We start from the raw sequence: 17,927 nt of genomic DNA, 5'->3' as shown, positions 1-17,927 counted from the left end.
ATAATGAACATGGCTAATGCTATTCATAGCTCTCTCCATCCCTCTGTTTTGCACAACGTCCCAACACAGCGGGGCTCGCTGCTTGCAATGGACGGCCATGTCAGGAAGGACGGAGCACTTCATAGATGTGAGCAGTTAATACACAAATAGTTCATTTCTTTAAGCAAAGCTTATATTATTGAATTCCTATCACAGCAACACACTCAGGAGGCATAGTCATTCCTGGGCAGCCTAGGCTGATGTCAGATGTGGTGCTACATGTCATACTGCAACCTAGAGGAGCTGGGGGTCACGAAAGAGGGGCTGGAATGCTCTTGGAACACACCCATGACTGACAGATGCAAATGCTGTAAAACTGAAACACCTGGGAAATGGTTTGATGGATTCTCTAGACAGAGATTTTCATTTAATAAGGCCAGGCCAGAATCGATGGGAACATTTCACAGCTGTGAAATGTTCCAAGGATGAAAATCCCTGGGAGCCGCTCAGCTTAGCTGCGCGTGGCCACACAAAGCTCTCCCCTCCCCTGCATCCTGAAGTACGGCAGAGCAGGGCAATGCTCCGTGGGCTCACCTTGCTGTTGTTTTAAGCATAAGTTCTGCGTGCACTCGCTGTTTGTTGATGGCAGCACATCCCCCAGCTGTGGTGGGCTGGTCCCTACTCACTTGCACACACCATGGGCACTTGGGGCATGGTTTGCAAGCTGGCTTATTAGCAACTATACCTCACAGCACGTTCTAATGTGCTACAGAGGGATACTTATCTGGCTGCTTGTAAGAAGGAGAACCCCCTACTCCTCATCCAAATGGAGAAAATTTAGCCTACATATATTTTATATGTTACTGAGCTAACACAGTGCAGCTCTCTTTGTCCCCCTCTATGGCAAAACTAGGAATAGCAGTTTGAGTCTGCAATTGCCTCTGAGCTTTGATCCTTCAGTTTAAGCAGTAAAACCGTGAGTTTCTAGACAGAGAGGCCCTGGGTTCAATCCTGCAGATGATTCATTCAAGGAGGTTGCTACATAAACATGATCTGGGATCTAAAGACCGCTTTGCAGTTCACTCACAGCTACACTGTAACCACCGGCAAACCTCCCAAACACATTCTAAGAACATCTCACATAGCAGTTTCCCCTTGGAAGAGACACAATCAATGTTTTGTATTCCTGGCGCTCACATTTTAAGTGGGCAATTCCTCAGGGCCCAGGCTCAGTGGGTGTGGTCCATGTGCTCATTACTTCAAGGAATAAAATAAGGTGCTTACATCCACTCTGCTTTCACTACAATCAAGGTGAGAGGCTGCAAATCCCTAGCACATCTACAGCACTTCAAAGCCTGCCATAAGACTTTCATTATTTCTCTGTCAGTTAATGGCTTTTCTAACAGAAGGAAAGAGATACGGAGTTTGCTCATTCTGCTCATGTGAGTAGCCTGCATCATTCAATGGACTGCAGCAAGTCAGGTGAACAGGATTTGGCTTTACTATTCCTTAATCAGTAGCTGGGGAGCATGAATCAGCATTCACGTTGCACTCCCCATCAGTACCCAGCCCAGGCTGGGGAAGCTAATGATCCAACCAGCGGACCAAATTCAGGCCATGTGCCAGCTGAGGGCTGTTGCACATACGCTAGGAAGAATCAGTAGCTGATGAGCCTAGTATACTGTGAAGACCTTGAGGGGTGGGTAGGTAACTCTTGGAAATCGCTGGACACGCATTCTATTTCAAAATAATGCTGCTTAGGTATCACTGGGTTTTTTGCCTCTCTCTTCATTCTCTGGCCTTGTCTACACTACAAAGTAGTGTCAGCAAAAGTTATGCTGCTTTAGGCTATGTCTACACTGGCAATTGAGTGACAAAACTTTTGTTGTTCAGAGGTGCTAGCCACCCCAGCTCCCGAAAGACAAAAGTCTTGCCACGGCAAGTGTCAGTGTGAACACGCGTCCTGTCGACAACGCGAACGCCGCTCGTTGGGGGTGGAAGTATTCTGTCGGCACAAACAGCGGCTACGCTGCCCGACTTTCAGCGGCTGTGTCAACTTGGCCGTGTCACTAAAAGCTGTGTAGTGTAGACATAGCCTTAATTAAAGCGCTTTAATTAAAATCACTGTTGCATGTCCACACTAGCTCCTTGTGTCAGCAGAGCGCATCCACACTAGCAGCTCTTGCATCGACCCAGAGAGCTCAGCATGGTGGGCAGCTATCCCACTGTGCAACTGGCTGCCAGGTGCTTTGGGAAGGGTTTGCAATGCCTCATGGGGCAGGCACAGGGTCACATGATGCAGGTTTCTCAATCCCATCCTTCCGGGGACCATCCTAGTAGATTGTCAGTGGCTTTTTCAACTGAAGTGTGGCCGGGGGGGGGGGGGGAAGAATGGAGTGTCTGGGGTGGGCGGAGATGAACACCCCCCACACCTCAGCCCCCAGCTCTGCTCAGCACAGCAGTCTCTCCCAAAGCAGCCCGCTCTGCCTGCCTATGGTTCTGTGATTCCCTCTGAGTTCTCCCACAGCCTCTGCTGGGAGCAGCATCCTAAGCAACTCTGTGAGCTCTCCGTGCTGAGGAATGTCAAAGCAGCCCAGCAATTCCCCGGCTCTCTGCAGCAGCAATCGACCCCTGTGTTCCTCTTGCCGGGCAGAACAGGAGCATTCCACATTAATGCTTTGCTCTTTGTTTCCCAAAGGGAGCAGCACACTCAGCTGTCAGACACTTCCTGGAGCTTTGAAAGGGGAGGGGTGCATGCCTGCAGGGCAGCAGAGATCAACACAGTGAGCAGAGCGGTCATGGCAGGCATTGTGGGATACTGGTGAAAGCCAGTTCTGTCGACAAAACTAACAGCGGTGTCTACACTGATGCGTTGTCGGTTTAACTTTTCGGCAAAAAGCTTTATGCTTCTCGTTGAGGTGGTTTGGTTTTGTCGGCAAAACAGCAGAGTTTTGCCACCAATAGTAGCTTTGTAGTGTGGACACCTCCCCTGTTTTGCCGGCAAAAGGCAGCTTTTGCCAACAAAACTTTGTAGTGTTTACAAGGCCTTTCAGAGTAACAGCCATGTTAGTCTGTATTCGCAAAAAGAAAAGGAGGACTTGTGGCACCTTAGAGACTAACCAATTTATTTGAGCATGAGCTTTCGTATGCATCCGATGAAGTGAGCTGTAGCTCACGAAAGCTCATGCTCAAATAAATTGGTTAGTCTCTAAGGTGCCACAAGTCCTCCTTTTCTTTTTACAAGGCCTTTGTTACTAAGGCTACTTCTATGAAAACAAGAACCTTTGTTTCGTTAGATAACAAAGATTTTTCCAGCACGCTGCTTACTGGCTCTGATGCAACAGAGCTCACCAAACTTCTCTCTCATATGTCACCAGGTGCCCAGAAGGCAGAGCTTTTGGTTACCGCAGACTGGGCTGGCTCTGGAGCAGTGAAGGGTGTCTGAACACTTTCTGTGGTTTATGCCCATATGGGCTTGCACACGTCTCTGCTGGTTTTGAATCTCAGTGACGATCTGGTTGAAAAATGGGTTTCTCTCTCCCTGCAGAAAATGTTGATTTTTCAGTAGAAATTCAAATACCAAGACATTTTGGCTGGAAATCAAAATATTTCCATTTTTGACTGAAGTATTTTGGTTTTGGGGCATTTGTTTTTCAGAAAGAAAAAGTCTACAGAAAGCAGACAATGTTTGGAAAAATGTTTCACTCAGTTGAAAATCCAATTTTCCATTCAAATAAAATGTTTTGACAAAAATTTTATGTATCCTACCTCTAGGATAACCAATTCCTGACTGTTTTTATGCAAAGCAATAAACTAACCCAGCATTGCTTGAAGAATTCAGGAACATTAGCAAACCTTTTCACAAACCTTGGTCTACATTTGTAGTTTCCCCGCTTTTGTAGTGAACATTTCACACAGATGTAGAAATAGGCCACAGAAAACAAAGATTCATATAAATGTCCCAGATAATATATAAAGAAGAGAGTGACACTGAACATACATAAGCAGGAATATTTCTAAATAAAATTTCTCCAAGAAACTCATTGAAAAAAGAGAGTTACACTCATTTTGCTCAGTGCATTTCCTTGTATTTGTGAACTGCCTTATAGCTTTTGCCACCACAGAAGGATTTCCAGCCTTGTTTAAACTGTAATCAGCAACTGAAAATAACGTTTTAAATTAGATTCAACACTATATTTTGGAATACTCCTGCTGGTAAACATCTTGCCACAAAGTGACACTTGATGATATGGGAGCTAAGTGCTAGACTAGAGAGCATGCCATCCTACGCTGCTTTGCTGCTAGCTTAACAATTAAAAGAAGAGTGCTATTGTGTAATATTTAAACAAAATGTTTAATTCTTAACCAGGAATCTTCAGAAGACAGAGCCCCGCAGGTGGCTCAGGAGCTCAAAATTTTAATTAAAACTTCTCTCTCTAAATGCAAATCACAACACATGGCAAGCAACCATTCTCAGCATGTGTACCTTTATGAACACTACACAGAGCCCTTAGAAACCAGACTGTACAAAGGACAGGAGAATATCCTGTAGGGGAAAATCCTGCAGTAGCCTAAGGGAATGGACTAGATGACCTAATAGCTCCTTTCCATCTCCGATTTCTGAGATTCATAGTGCTGGCAGCTTTCTTTCAAACAAGCACAACCAACAGCACGGTGCCTCTTTCATGCTGTTTCTCCAAAAGGAAATTTGCATCTGTAGGATGGGAGTTCTTCCTTAAGTTAATTACAGCGTTTGTTCAGGCATAATCTCTTGTAATTACAGCTCACATTAATATTTGAAACAACAATGATTTGGGCCAGATTCAGAGATGCACTGAGCTCCCCCGGGACACCTCCCAGCTCCCAGCAAAGGGAACGGGAGGTGCAGGGGCTCAGAAGTTACAGGCATACAGCAACTGTTCAGGGCTGGGCCTTTCATTTATGTGGCAAAGTAGTAAAAGTTTATATGCCAAAGGCTAATCTCTCTCATGTTTTTAGCTCTTTTTCAGCACTGCTGCTTAAAATAAAGTATCAATTTTTAATTAGATGTCTTGCAGCAGAAAACTCGTCTGTTCCTAGCCTCCCTCCTGTTCCTTCCTTTCCAAATTACTCTACTATATGACGTTGACATATTTCCGGCAGCTTCTTCCTTCGACTACAAAAGATCGGTGGACACAAATCCCCTTCTTAGTCAACTGGCAGGAGAGTGGAGTAAACTGTTTAACTATCTGCAGAAGCCCTCCTCTCCCCTTAGTCAGACAGGAACAACTCCAATGCTCGGAAAGAGGAGCTGCACAGGTACAACACAGGAATCAGAGTGCTCCCAATAATAATAATAATAAGCAACATAGTGTAGCAGTGGCTACTCCACATGCTTCACTGCAAAGCTCATGGCCTAGTCAACTACTCCTGCTGACCTTCAGCACGTATCTTTCACTGCTGGTGCCTGTAGAGCAAAAGACGGGATGGGGGCAGGAGGGCTGCGTGTCAGGGCCAGAGAGGATGTATGCTGCATGTTGGACTCCAAAACTGGTTATGATGAAGCAATTTGGGAGTCTACCGTTAACTTCACTCCCAGACCAAGCGTCTACCTGGGCTGTGAGGCACGCTCCCAGCGGCAGTCCTCAATGTGGCCGGCAGTGATCAAGCAGTGATAAAACCTGGAAATCCCATTCAGAGCATGGAAGGCTTTTCCCACTATATTGGAATCAGGCAGGGCGAATGCGGTCCCTTTAAACTGAGCCTAAAACATGTAGGGTAATGTCAACCTTGGATTTTTACCTGGACTCACTAGAAATGCTTAGAAATAGGAGTTATTTCCACTGTGTATTGAGTTTGAACTCCTGTGGAAGAGACAGGCTTTTTGTAAAAGGGTCCTGTTGCAGGTAACAGCAGGTGGTTGAATGGAGGCCAGCTGCCTTAGAGATCTTCCTACAACTGCTGCAAATCTTAAAGACGTGTTAATTATTCCAGCCCAGAACATTCATGAACATCTGACTCTGATTTAAGATGTGACAGTTCTCTCCATAACATGGCTCTTCATTTGCCATTCAGAATCAGTCTCTCCCATCCATGTATTTCAGGTACGGGGTCTGATTCTCCTCTCCCAGGTGACTTGCACAGGGATAATTCCAGGATGTAAGTGACAGCAGACTCTGTGCCTCAAAAGGATATGTCCCTGCTCCGTTCAGAATAAGCTTATCACTCAGTATTCTAAGTGCAGATCTCAAAGTACAGTCACAATTTACTGCTGCCCGAGCTTTAAATGTTATTTTCTTGCAATGGCATGTTCCTAAGACATTTTCCCTCCACAGAGAAGGGAGGAGAAAGGATTCCCACATCTGTTGGGCCCAGCCCTAATCTCAGAGTGGTCAGTGGGAAAACTTTCAGTGACCACAGCGGGAGCAGATTCTGGACAATTATGGCTAAAAACAAAGGGAAAGCTCCCCTTTGCAGAAACAATGTTAGAAACCCCTCCTGACCCCAACACAGTCCTCACCCATGCCCATCCCTCTCCTCTGGCATAAGTACACTGGCATGCGAGTGCTGAACAAACTGATACCGAAGTATAACAGTCCAGAACACCTAATGAGCCAGATCCCCAGCTAGTGTAAACGGGCACAGCTTCACTCCAGTCAATGTGCCTGTTTGCACTAGCTGAGGATCTGGCCCAGATAGTGTATTTCTGTCTGCAACCCTCCAGGTTGCTGAAGATTGTCTCTATTAGCTAAGGGGGAATCTCCATTAGTTTTAAGGGAAGGAGGGGTCCTATCCTGTCTGTAGCCTGCAGTCAACAATAAGACTGACACTAAGACCTGTCTCCACTCTGCTCCTGACCGTGCACCGTTACATGACGTCTCACACCTTCTGATGCAGGTAAGCTGAACACTATGCAATTTATTCTGTGGGGATCTTTGTCCTCTCCAATCGCATGGGTATTAAAGACCCCAAAGCAATTTTTGTAAGGTCAAGGGGTTTCCCCCAGTGTCCTTGGCCAAAATTTCCCTGCACTCTACGTGCAGCACACTGTACCCAGGCTGGGGTACACGCTCCACCCCGGAGATGGCTGCATTTCAGTAGAGCAGTATCATTTATGAGACACACTGCCAGCTTTGCGCTGTTAACATGTACATTGCAATTTATAAGTAGCAGTAAAAAAAGGTCAGTCTGGCTAAGGTTTATTTGTGAAAGCAGAGACAAAGGAGGAGGAAATCTGTGAGAGACTCCCATCCCAAACTGTGCCATTGGGCTGGGTGAGGTTCCAGCAAAACTGGCCACAGGACCAGCCCAGATACCCAGTGCTGCCTGGGGTGTCTCCTTCATGGGGTGGGTCATGGTCATGTATGGGGAGGCCTTTATGGGAGCAGTGTGTCCCTGGTACTCCCCCTGTGCTCCCTTGCATCCAGGCTCCATTCAACAATCACGCAGTCCCCCACCCCCACTCTCTTCTCCTGGCATTTTATTTATGGTGGCCTCCTGGCCAGCCAAACCAGGGTAGCGATGCCAGTGTACAACCAGCCAGTGCATTGTCAGTGGCTATGCCAGCCCAGCCCAACAGCAGCTGCTTCCATTTCTCTCCTGTTTCATGTGGATGGAAGAGGCATATTTCCTTTCCTTTCTCTTTCAATCCTACAGTTTTGTTTTGTTTTTTTAACTGGACTGCCCACATCTGTGGCCTAAAGCCTAGAATGAGCCTGGATGCAGCCAATGGACATTGAACTTCTCCACATCCCATGGTTAACCTAGCAGTAATTAAAGACTCTCAATGCACTATTAGCCCTTTTCCTTATCATCTGCATGGGCTTTGTGCTATTTTTAATATTACTTGGCTTCTGAATTTATTTCAAGGCCAGACCCCTGAATCTGAATTCAAGTCCCACAGGCATACCATCTCTCCACTGCTCTGTTCCACTCTGCTATGGATAAAGTTAATGGGTTTTAAAGGCCAGAAGGGACCACTATGATCATCTAGTCTGGCTTCCAGCATAATAGACCACAAGTTGCTGTGTTCAGTTAAGAAGTGCCACTTTCTGCCCCCCAAAGAGGCTGCATTTCACCAAACAGTTGTAAAGCATCTGGGAAATACTTCAGGTTGTATTACCAGTCACATACAGGCTTTTATATTCCAGGTCACGTAATGCAACTCTCATAAAAGACGTTGTTTGGTTTTAGGCTTTAATTTCCTCCCCAGAAGCATATGCATTTGCAAATGACTTAGAAACAGCAGGTTCACTGTTTATTGCAACTAATTCCTGTACCAGATAAAATCCAGAGGTTAATGCTACCTTCATTTGCAGTCAGCATTTTACTTCACAGGAACCTCTGTGTTTCACATCTCGGATTAATATTCAGTACAATGCAGTAGATTTAGCATGTGATCACCACTTACAGCCAAGCGCAAGTGGATTTAGGAGCACGACTCCCATTAATATCAACTGACTACATCTAGGGCATCATGCCGACTATCTATGGTCTTACAATTAGCATCTTGTCAGGCCAGTGTATCTAGTGTGATGCGGTGCAATTGCAATAGCCAGGGTGAAGCTTTAGAAGAAGCGAGCACACCCCATTTGTAATTACACCACACCCCATTTGTAATTACATTCAAGTACTGTTGTTAATCAGCATAAGGAATAAACTTTGCAGGCAAACTAAGGACCCTGCTCCTGCAGTTCTTATGCAAAACTCCCATGGAGATCAATGGGGAATTTTATGGGAGTAGCATTTACAGAATCAGGTCCCCAGTGAAAAGAGAGGCCCTTATCCAGACATTTTTTGAAGACGTGTCAGTGGGGAGGAAGGTCTGTGCAGATTATCCCAGGTGTGGATCTGTGGCTGCTTCTTTCCCGAGGAATTAAATTTTTCAGTGTACGTGGCATTTTAATTGCTATAATCCCAGGGTTATCCGCCGGCCCCTGGGGTGACACAGCTAATTAACGCTAAGGCCGGCAGTGGCAGCGCTGAGGTATTTTCCATACTGCCCCACACGGCTAGGTTGCATGCCACCTGTGAAGGCACAAGTTGAATTTTTCAAACCACATTTGCATTTTCAGTCCCCTCTGCCGGGGGATCCTCAGAGGGGAGCTTCCAGTGCCTGTGCTGGATCAGAGACAGGCATTCATATGTTTTGGGTGCTCCGGGGGCGGTGGGGTTAGGGGTTAAACAGAAAAATGGTTCCTGATTCTGAGAGGCAGCCTGGGCTAGAGAGCGGGGGAGGGTGTGGATGGGGCGGGGGGGTGTGTTGGATGGGGCAGGAGTCCCGGGGGTGCCGTCAGGGGGTGAGAAGCAAGGAGGGGGCAGGGGCGCAGCCTCCCCTAACCGGCCCTCCATACAATTTCTGAAACCCAGTGTGGCCCACAGGCCAGAAAGTTTGCCTGCCCCTGAGTTAGACCCTGAGCATGTGAGCAAGAATCAGCTAGCACCTGAAAGAGAGGATGCTTGGGCAGGGTGGGCCAGGTGGCACCATTGTCTCATCTCCAGCCATGGTCATCCTGGTGCTTCACAGGAAGGAGATTTACAGAAAAAAAACCCAACAGAATACACCGGGAGAAAAAATTGCTTCCCGATCCAGCTGAAATCCTGAAGTATGAGCTATAGGAATATACAACATAAACCGGAAGCGAGCCGCAGGGCTGTTGAGCCCTGCTCCTACCATCACAAGCATCCCTATCATACAATCACCATCATAGGTTTGTCACTAGGCCATGCCCTCTCCCTGGCCAGCAGTGCTCAGATTTCAGGTGGCACTGGTCCTTTACCCGCTCACTCCTAGAAAAAGGGAAATGTAGGCTCTGTGCCCCAGTTCACACCAGCTTCTGCCAGCATAACTCAGGTGTGAATCTGGCCTGATAAGTGCTAGGTATCATTCAGATTTTGTCACTTTCAGAGGAGCCCCTTTCAGCTCATTTTCCAGTGTTTAAAATCTCCCCCAAGCCACTCTATCGAGCCAATAAGGGGGATCCCTAAAACACTGTCCAACCCTTGATGGTTTTATACTGAGCCTTAATTTTTACGGCCTAAAGTGAACAAGATACAAAATGAGCTAACATTCTGGCCCATTGACCTTTTGGTCTTCATTGTGAATCCCAGTGACATTAGTCAGGCCATGATCTGAATCTGATGTTCTGTATTGGTTCTGTTTCTGGATCCTGCCTCCGCAATATTAATCAGCTCAATGATGAAATCTCTGAACCAAAACCCCACTGGGTTTGCTAGTGAAAAAAGATGACAAAAAGCCATTAATGACTGTGGGGTGCCTATTCTATGGCTATATGAGTACCTAGATAGACAGACAGACATTGATTTCAATAGATCTACTATGGGTTTTACCAGCAAAACAGAGCAGAATCTGGGTTCCCTCGTAAAAGTCTTCAGCAATAGGAACAGATCAGATCAGTGTCCCCTGTGCATGCAAGTTCTTGAGAAATCTCATCCTCACCTCGTCACACGGGGCTATCCTGTCAATCATGTCTTTCAAATGGCCAATCATCCGCTCTTCCTGAAAATCATAGGGGAAAGTTTCTGTCCATTCTGTCAACAACTGTAGGAGTTTAGGCCCAAATTTTCTGATCCGCGCCTGGAACAGAGACAAGAGTAATAGATACTGATTGAAAGCACATTCAACAAAGTTCTGATAAATGCCTGCTGAACTGAGTTTGGGGCCAGATTTTCAAAGAAGGCACTTATGGTTGCACCAGCAAAATCTGCTCATATGCAAACAAGTAATCTGGTACACAAATGACACATTTCTGATGCAAAATATACACATGCCTCTCTGCATGCACAACTGTCTGTTATACATGCAGATTTATGTATTTTGCACATGCAATTGCCTGTTTGTGATTGGATGGACACATTTTGTTGGTGCAACTGTGATACCTTATTTTAAAAGATCTGACCTTTTTAAAAAATGTACATACATACATTCCTCCCCTACCTCCCCCTCTCATACTGCAATCATTTGGCTGGGGAAAAAAATGGTTGCAAAGTGTTTCTTGAGTCAACAAACAGATGATTCTTTTGCTTCTTTGCTTTCTGGTAAGATACAACACAGTTAATTTGGCAGCTTTACTGCATCTCCGATTACTGATAATGCTGTCCACTTCTCATGGAATAAGCCATCAGGAAGGAGGGCTGGGCAAGACAAAGAGAACACAAACTCATATCATATGGACCTGCAGCCAATTCTGAGCGGGTCTAGATGTATCTGATTATGCGACTGTCAGACGAGTTTGGGGATATTGGTGGGGGAGAACGTCAGTGCAACAGCTTTTAATGCATGTTGCTTCCAAAGTTTTATATTTCCATAATCCAAGACAACAGGCAGAGCAAATTGCTCTAAACCAGTGATTCTCAACCAGAGGTATGCTTACCCTGGGGATACATCAGCTCACCCAGAGGATATCTGCCTACTTTTACAACAGGCGACATAAAAAGCAGTAGCAACGTCAGTACAAACTAAAATTTCATACAGACAAGGAATGACTTGTTTATACGGCTCTATATACTATACGCTGAAATGTAAGTACAATACGTATATACCCATTGATTTATTTTATAATTATAGGGTAAGAATGAGAAAGGCAGCCATTTGTCAGTAATAAGGTGCTGTGATACTTTTGTATTTTTATGTCAGATTTTGTAAGCAAGTCGTTTTTAAGTGAGGAGGAACTTGGGGATCCGCAAGACAAATCCGACTCTTGAAGGGGATGGAGTCGGCTGGAAAGGTGCAGAGCCACCGCTGTAAACAGCGGCTACACTTTTATTTACAGAAAACCTGGACCAAACCCAACAGCTCGCCTCGGGAGCATGCAGCGGGGAAACGAACGTGCACCCTGTAATCAGGGAAAATTAGAGAGTTCTGCTCCACAGCCTTCTGCTTTCTGAAGAAGTTGGTTAAAATGCGTATTTCAGCTTCCCGCCAATAACAGGTTTCAATGTACCACAGCTCTATCAATAGTCACTGCCAGCTAGCATTAGCAGACACATGCTCAAGTACCAGCAAGTGGCTATTATGGAGAAGGCTCTGGTGGGAATTGCAAGGATTTGGGAGTATTTTTTGGTCCAGCTGGGTAAACTGATGCTTACTAAGCTTACAGACTGAAGGAGAGACGTTTATGCTGGTCACAGGACATGACTCAAGAGAGTATTTGCTACTGAGGCTGGGTGGGAAGGATGCTCATAAGCAGGTCTTCCCAAAATTTGAAAGCTTAGCCCCACCCTAGGGAAATCAAATCAACGGGGCCCCCTTTCCCTGCACCAGGCCTACCCAAAATGAGCTCCCTCTCAAGGTAGATGGGGTAGATCTTCATAATATGATACTTCCTCTCTTTTCTTACAAGCTCTGATGAGCTGTGGAATACTTAACAATGCTCACATTGAAATGACCATAAGTGGCACCCGGGTTAGCACCCATGTAAATGAGTACAGCACTTCACACCTCAGAGCCATTGTTTCAGACTTTGCAAACACAAGCAGATATTTCTATTGCGCACAGAAGCAGCAATTTTCATGTGCAAGTCAGGCACTTGGAGAGGTGACTGCTTTTACACATGCAATCAGCAGCCTGTGCAAAAGTGGGTGCACAGATTTGGAGGGTGGGGATGAGTATCGGGGCCATAATGTAACAAAGTGTTCTCAGGTTAATGGTTTCATGCAGTTGCATAAATCTTGAGCCAATGCAGAGATTACCAGTTTGAAAGCAAGAGATGATGATCCTGCCAATAATTTTTATCATTCTGGTATTTCAGTAACAATAGTATCAAATGACTGATGCACAATCTTCTCCGCTCCACCAGGCCTGACATCAACCAACGTGCCATCTGGGACAAAACACACCTCCGATGTACTGGGTAACTCCTCATTGACAAGCTCATGAAAGTTGTGATGGAATCTGGCACTGGATGAGTTAATCTTCTCAATTCCAACCTCCTCATAGGCACTGCCAGAGGACGAGTGTATATGGTTACATACCATATCAGAATCTGCTACAATTCTCTGGCACAACAGGATGAGCTAAGATGCAAAAACAGCTTGGATTTTGTCATTCTGTTAGCTTGTCACAACCTTACTATTACTTAAACATGGTTCCTAGTGTGCTAGATATAGCCAGCTGTAAGAATGATCTGTCAGAACAGAGACCGGAAGGTTAATGGGTAGTTGCATGCTATTATTTGGAGATCACAGTGGCAGGTAAGCCTGAAAGGAATTGTTACATACTGTACCAGAAGCAAGAAAGCAAAAGGCCAGACGTATTAAGTAAAAACGGGAAAGACAATGGTTTGCTGACATGGGCAATTGACAGCGTGCAGTTTAAATCCTACCTCCTTGCATCCTGTAGGCCTGATCAGAGCCTTAAAGAAGTAAGAAGGGAGATCACCTGGGAAGTCTGAGACGGGGTGGGGGAGGGGAAGGGAGGTTAGAAGACTATTTGGAGGGACTAGTGCCTGGAGCTCTGCTCTTGGTTATTGATGGTATTAATAGGATGCCACTATGTCAGGTTCTCAGGAACAACAATAACCCATATGGGACTGGTAACATTCAAACAGGGAGGAGACAGGAGGACAGATGCATTAAAGACAAAATCAGCAGCGTTTTCCATCAGCCCTAGAGCTCTCTGCTCTTTGCAAATGTCACAAACCTTCCCGTGGTAGAACTGAACTAACCTTATCCAGCACCGGGTCGTCCAGTCGCTGCTGCTCAATGCACTTGTGACAAACTCGGGACAAAAGTTCATGAGGTTCAATGAAGAGTCTTGAACTCAGCAGGAATGTAAAGATATAGGCCTTCTGGGGAAATGAAACAGTCAGTCCTACTTTAAGACAGCTGTACAGTGTGTAAGATTTACCAGAAAATATCTTGAAATCCATATTTAGATTTTCTCCTTGTCACCAGACAGAGATGTTGCTGATTCCTCAGGTTACAAGTATGCAGTCACTAGAGTCCACTCTCTGCCTTGAGTTTACGTATATTTGCATACATAAAGAAGTTTAAACTATACTTTCTAAACATCTCTTCCATTACACTGAAGGCAGTGGGATTGCACTGGTGCAAATGAGAAGAGCATATGTCTAAAAGATGCATGGATTTCTGACCTTGACAACAGACTTTATTACATCTTTCATAGCCCCATTATCATATATCTGAGCACCTCACAGTCTTGAGTGCCTTTATTCTCATGTCACCCCTGTGAGGTAGGGCAGTGCAATTATCCCCATTTTACAGATGGGAAACTGAGGCACAGAGACTAAGTGACTAATCCAGGGTCAGACAAGAAGCCTGTAGCAGAGCAGGGAAATGAACTCAGTTCTCCCAAGTCCCACACTAGCACCATAACCACTGGACCATCCTTCCTCTCTTATGTCAGTCTTTTTACTCCTTGTGATTTAAACCCTTCTCCCAACAGCAGCGTGTGCTACCTCTATAACTCTCACTTCCAACTCTTGCCAGCCCAGGCACCCAAACTCATGGCAATGATCTGTCACTAGATTGCAGGGCTCGCCCTGCCAGCATTTGGTAAGATTTACTCTAGCAACTTTCCAGAATTGGTTTTAGAGGCCAAGCTGTAGGAATGTCATCAGCAGCCCTACGAGTCACTGCCACTGTGGAGGGGCAGGTCTGTGAAGTATGCGGTTCAATTGTTTACAAATATATTTGTACCGTGAGTTTAAAGCATATGCATGAATCTCAAGTGAGAATCCTTAAAATATTGTGCAAAGTTGCTTTGGGTCCATAACCCCCAGGCGGCCTGGGTTACCATCGGGCAGCGCCACCAATGTTCCTGAACAGCTCATGAAATATTTCACATCATATTGGGACTACTAAAAACCCAACAACCGAATGTGTCCATGACCTAGTTTAATTGCTTTTCTCATTTTTCAATTCATCTGTTTATGTTCAGGTGATCACAAACAGAGCAATTGCTAATGTAAGACACTGCCTGTACTGCACTGATAACTTTATAGCTCCGCAGAAGTCAGTCACACTCTATGATTCTTCATAATACAAGTCATCCCGCTGGGACACATTAGCACTGAAAAGTCTTCCAGTCAAATTCTTCCCTCAATTCCTCTGGGGCTGTGAAAATCCACTGAAGTCAATCGACTGCATTAGTGCAAAAGAGGAGGATTTAGCTTCTTGGATTAGATTCTCAATGCATCAGTGGAGTTACTCTGGATTTACATTGGTGGAACGCAGATCAGGACAGTCATATGGGCCCTTGGGCCCAGAGACTGTAAGAACGTTGGGCACAATACATCCTAGGTGATTATTATGAATGGGCATGAACCGTGGCTCTATTTTCAGTAGGGGAATGCCTCTCACACACAGAAGCCTGGGCAATTTTAGCAATTGCTGAAGTTCTGCAAATTTACTGTCTGTTCTGGCTTAGAGCTGTTTTTTGCTTCAGTCTAGCACTAAACCCCTCCAGGATGCTCTTCTGTTTTGCCCCCACGCGCCAGCTCACTAATTCGTCAACACCAGAGCTTTACTTCTTGGTGTCTTATTTAAAGCAACAGATCCCCAACCTGAAGCTCTCTCATGGAAACTTAATCACAAAGCTGTTCAACGGCATTTAAAGCAATGCATCAATTTGCCAAGCTTTAATTGTAGGCCGCTTTAAATAATCTCTCTTGATTCAAAACCCATGCATTTACATTGTTGCATAAAGCGCTGCCCCAAGTCAACAAAATTAAACTGTTTACTATACTATGAATTGCTTACTTCAGGGTAGTAATCAGTTGTAGGTATAAGATGTTGGATCAAAGCATCAAGAGATGCGGAGGCAAGGTTTCCATCCTGGAAGATCAGTCCCCCTTGATCATCTTCTTTTGCTGAGTGCAGATGAGGACTGAAGCCACAGGGGGTGAACATACTGATAGAACTCAGGGTTTGGGGCATGCCTCCCTGAAACAGAGAGAGATTCGTGTCAGAGACCAGAGCGATCTGATCTACTCCCGTAAACTCGAACAGCTTCCCTTTCCAATTAAAACGCCCCCAGCCATTAATGAGACCAAGGAGGGTTTCTGTTTACAAAACCAGCATGATTTCACGGCTGTGTGATGTCCTTCTTCACATGCAGCATTGCTTCTGCACCACATCTGCTTTCGGAAAGTTACTGCTTGAGCACAGAACACTCAGCTACAGTTTTAGGAAGAGAAGACGGCGGCACCTGCCTAGGGCATCTGACTGAAGAGAGCGCCCAAACTACCTCGAGCCCACCCAGCAGACAGTAGTGGAGAAAGTTTGCAGGAATTTGGTACACCATAGGCCCTTTAAAGAAGATCCTGTTCGCCTCCTGCTTTAGGCCCTGGAGATTCCCATCTAGGAAGGGAAACGCTTGGGCTTGAAACCCAGGACTCCCCAGGAGACAGTTGGAGGCTGTAGGCTGGAATTTCCATGTCCCCTGGAGCAAGTGGCGGCTGGTTCTTCATGCCCGTGGAGCTATTGCTAACATGCGGAGTAGGAGAAAGGGGAGGGGTTTCACCTCTGGCTTGCTGGATAAGGGTCTTGGGGGAAAGGCTGACGATTCTGTGGTTCTCAGGAGATGAGTGAGTGGATGCAGGGTGAGAGCGAACAGTGAGGAAGGAGCAGCACGTCAGGTGGAGAGAAGTACGGTAGGGATACTATGAGAGGTGAGATGGAGATGGTGTTGGGAGGGGAGGCAGAGGAACAGAGTGTGGGAGCTGTAGAGGAAAAAAAGGAAGGAATACAAAGGAAACAAAAGAAGCAAACATGGAAATAGAAGGAATAATAGGAATGTGGGAAAGGACCAGAGAAGGCATTAGCATTATTTAGGCCAAGATTTTCAAAACTGGATGCCTGAAATTATGTTCCTAGGTCCACATTGAGCCACATAAGTGTCTTAATTTCAAAGGTACTCAGCACCCACGGGCTTTAACAACAGCTGCTGGGTGCTCAGCACATTTGAAAACCAGGCAACTTATTTAGGGGTGTCAATGTGGACCTAAAACCATAACTTCAGGCTTCCATTGTTGACAATCCTGGCCTTTGTTCCATTCCTATTCTCTGTGCCGGCTGGCGCTCCAGGGGCATCTCTCCCATTGAGATGTATGGAATGATTTGATTGTTTAGACTGTTGACCAATTGTTTAGTTTTTGAGTTGGTGCAAGCAACATGGTAGATTTTTCCATGTAGGCCTCCAACACACCTCTAAGCAACCCTGATGACACTGCCCAAGGTGTCACTCTAGCCAGAATGGAAGCAGTAGCATCTAATTGTAAAAAGAGTGCAGATGTCTTTGTTAGTAAGTCTGCAATAGCCCTCCCATAGCAAATAATTGCTACTTTTTTTACACTCTTCAGACACTGTGTATTAAATAGGAAAAGACAGCCAAATCCCATCTGTTATTTCTAACACTCTGCATGTTACGTCTTGTTTCTATGGCAATAATCCCAAGAAAGATTACATGTGCGTACAGATCAAGAAATAAATCTCATGGATATGGACTATCTGGGCCAGGAATAAAAAAAAGTTAAAAAGCTATACATTTATATGACACATTCTTGCATCAATGCAAAATACAGAATTTGGGGTTATAATTAATGCAAAGCAATTCCTCACTGTCAGCACCATTTTTATTATCTAATAGAAATGTATTTGAACAGGATATTGCCTGAACTGTTGCATTGTTCTACAGCTAAATAAAAATGGCACGTGCAGTCGTTTTACTTCTTTCTTAAATATTGGTAAAGAATTAAGCTCCACTCCCTGTCCTGTTTTGGTGCTCCAATTAATGTTGCGTCTCATTCTGAAACACACTGGCATCCCCCTTTAGAAGATGGGCCACTGGAAGATAACAGCCTACCAACTGCTACTGCCTAATGCACTTGCTTTTAGCTCAAGTGGCAGAGGTCTGTGTTGCAGTGCTGAAGCCTCTGGGTTCAAATCCTGCTGATGATTCATGGGAGATGTTGCTACAATTGCTGCAG

At 45.3% G+C, this 17,927-nt stretch overlaps 1 protein-coding gene across 1 annotated transcript in view; it reads right to left on the bottom strand.

Annotated features, from left to right (window-relative positions):
- The window catches only part of RASGEF1C (RasGEF domain family member 1C), a 46,162-nt gene extending 30,286 nt beyond the window's left edge, over positions 1–15,876 (bottom strand). Inside the window, exons 1-3 of the mRNA XM_077824715.1 lie at positions 15,700–15,876; positions 13,644–13,766; positions 10,418–10,555 (exon numbers count right to left, since the gene is read on the bottom strand). Coding sequence (XP_077680841.1) covers positions 10,418–10,555; positions 13,644–13,766; positions 15,700–15,876 — 438 coding nt within the window. The remainder of the gene's footprint in view (positions 1–10,417; positions 10,556–13,643; positions 13,767–15,699) is intronic.
- Positions 15,877–17,927: the final 2,051 nt, after the last annotated feature.

This window comes from Eretmochelys imbricata, chromosome 8 (genome assembly GCF_965152235.1).
Source record: "Eretmochelys imbricata isolate rEreImb1 chromosome 8, rEreImb1.hap1, whole genome shotgun sequence".
Taxonomy (NCBI): domain Eukaryota; kingdom Metazoa; phylum Chordata; order Testudines; family Cheloniidae; genus Eretmochelys; species Eretmochelys imbricata.
Note: the sequence above shows the minus strand (reverse complement) of the source record. Positions and strands in the feature narration are given on the sequence as shown.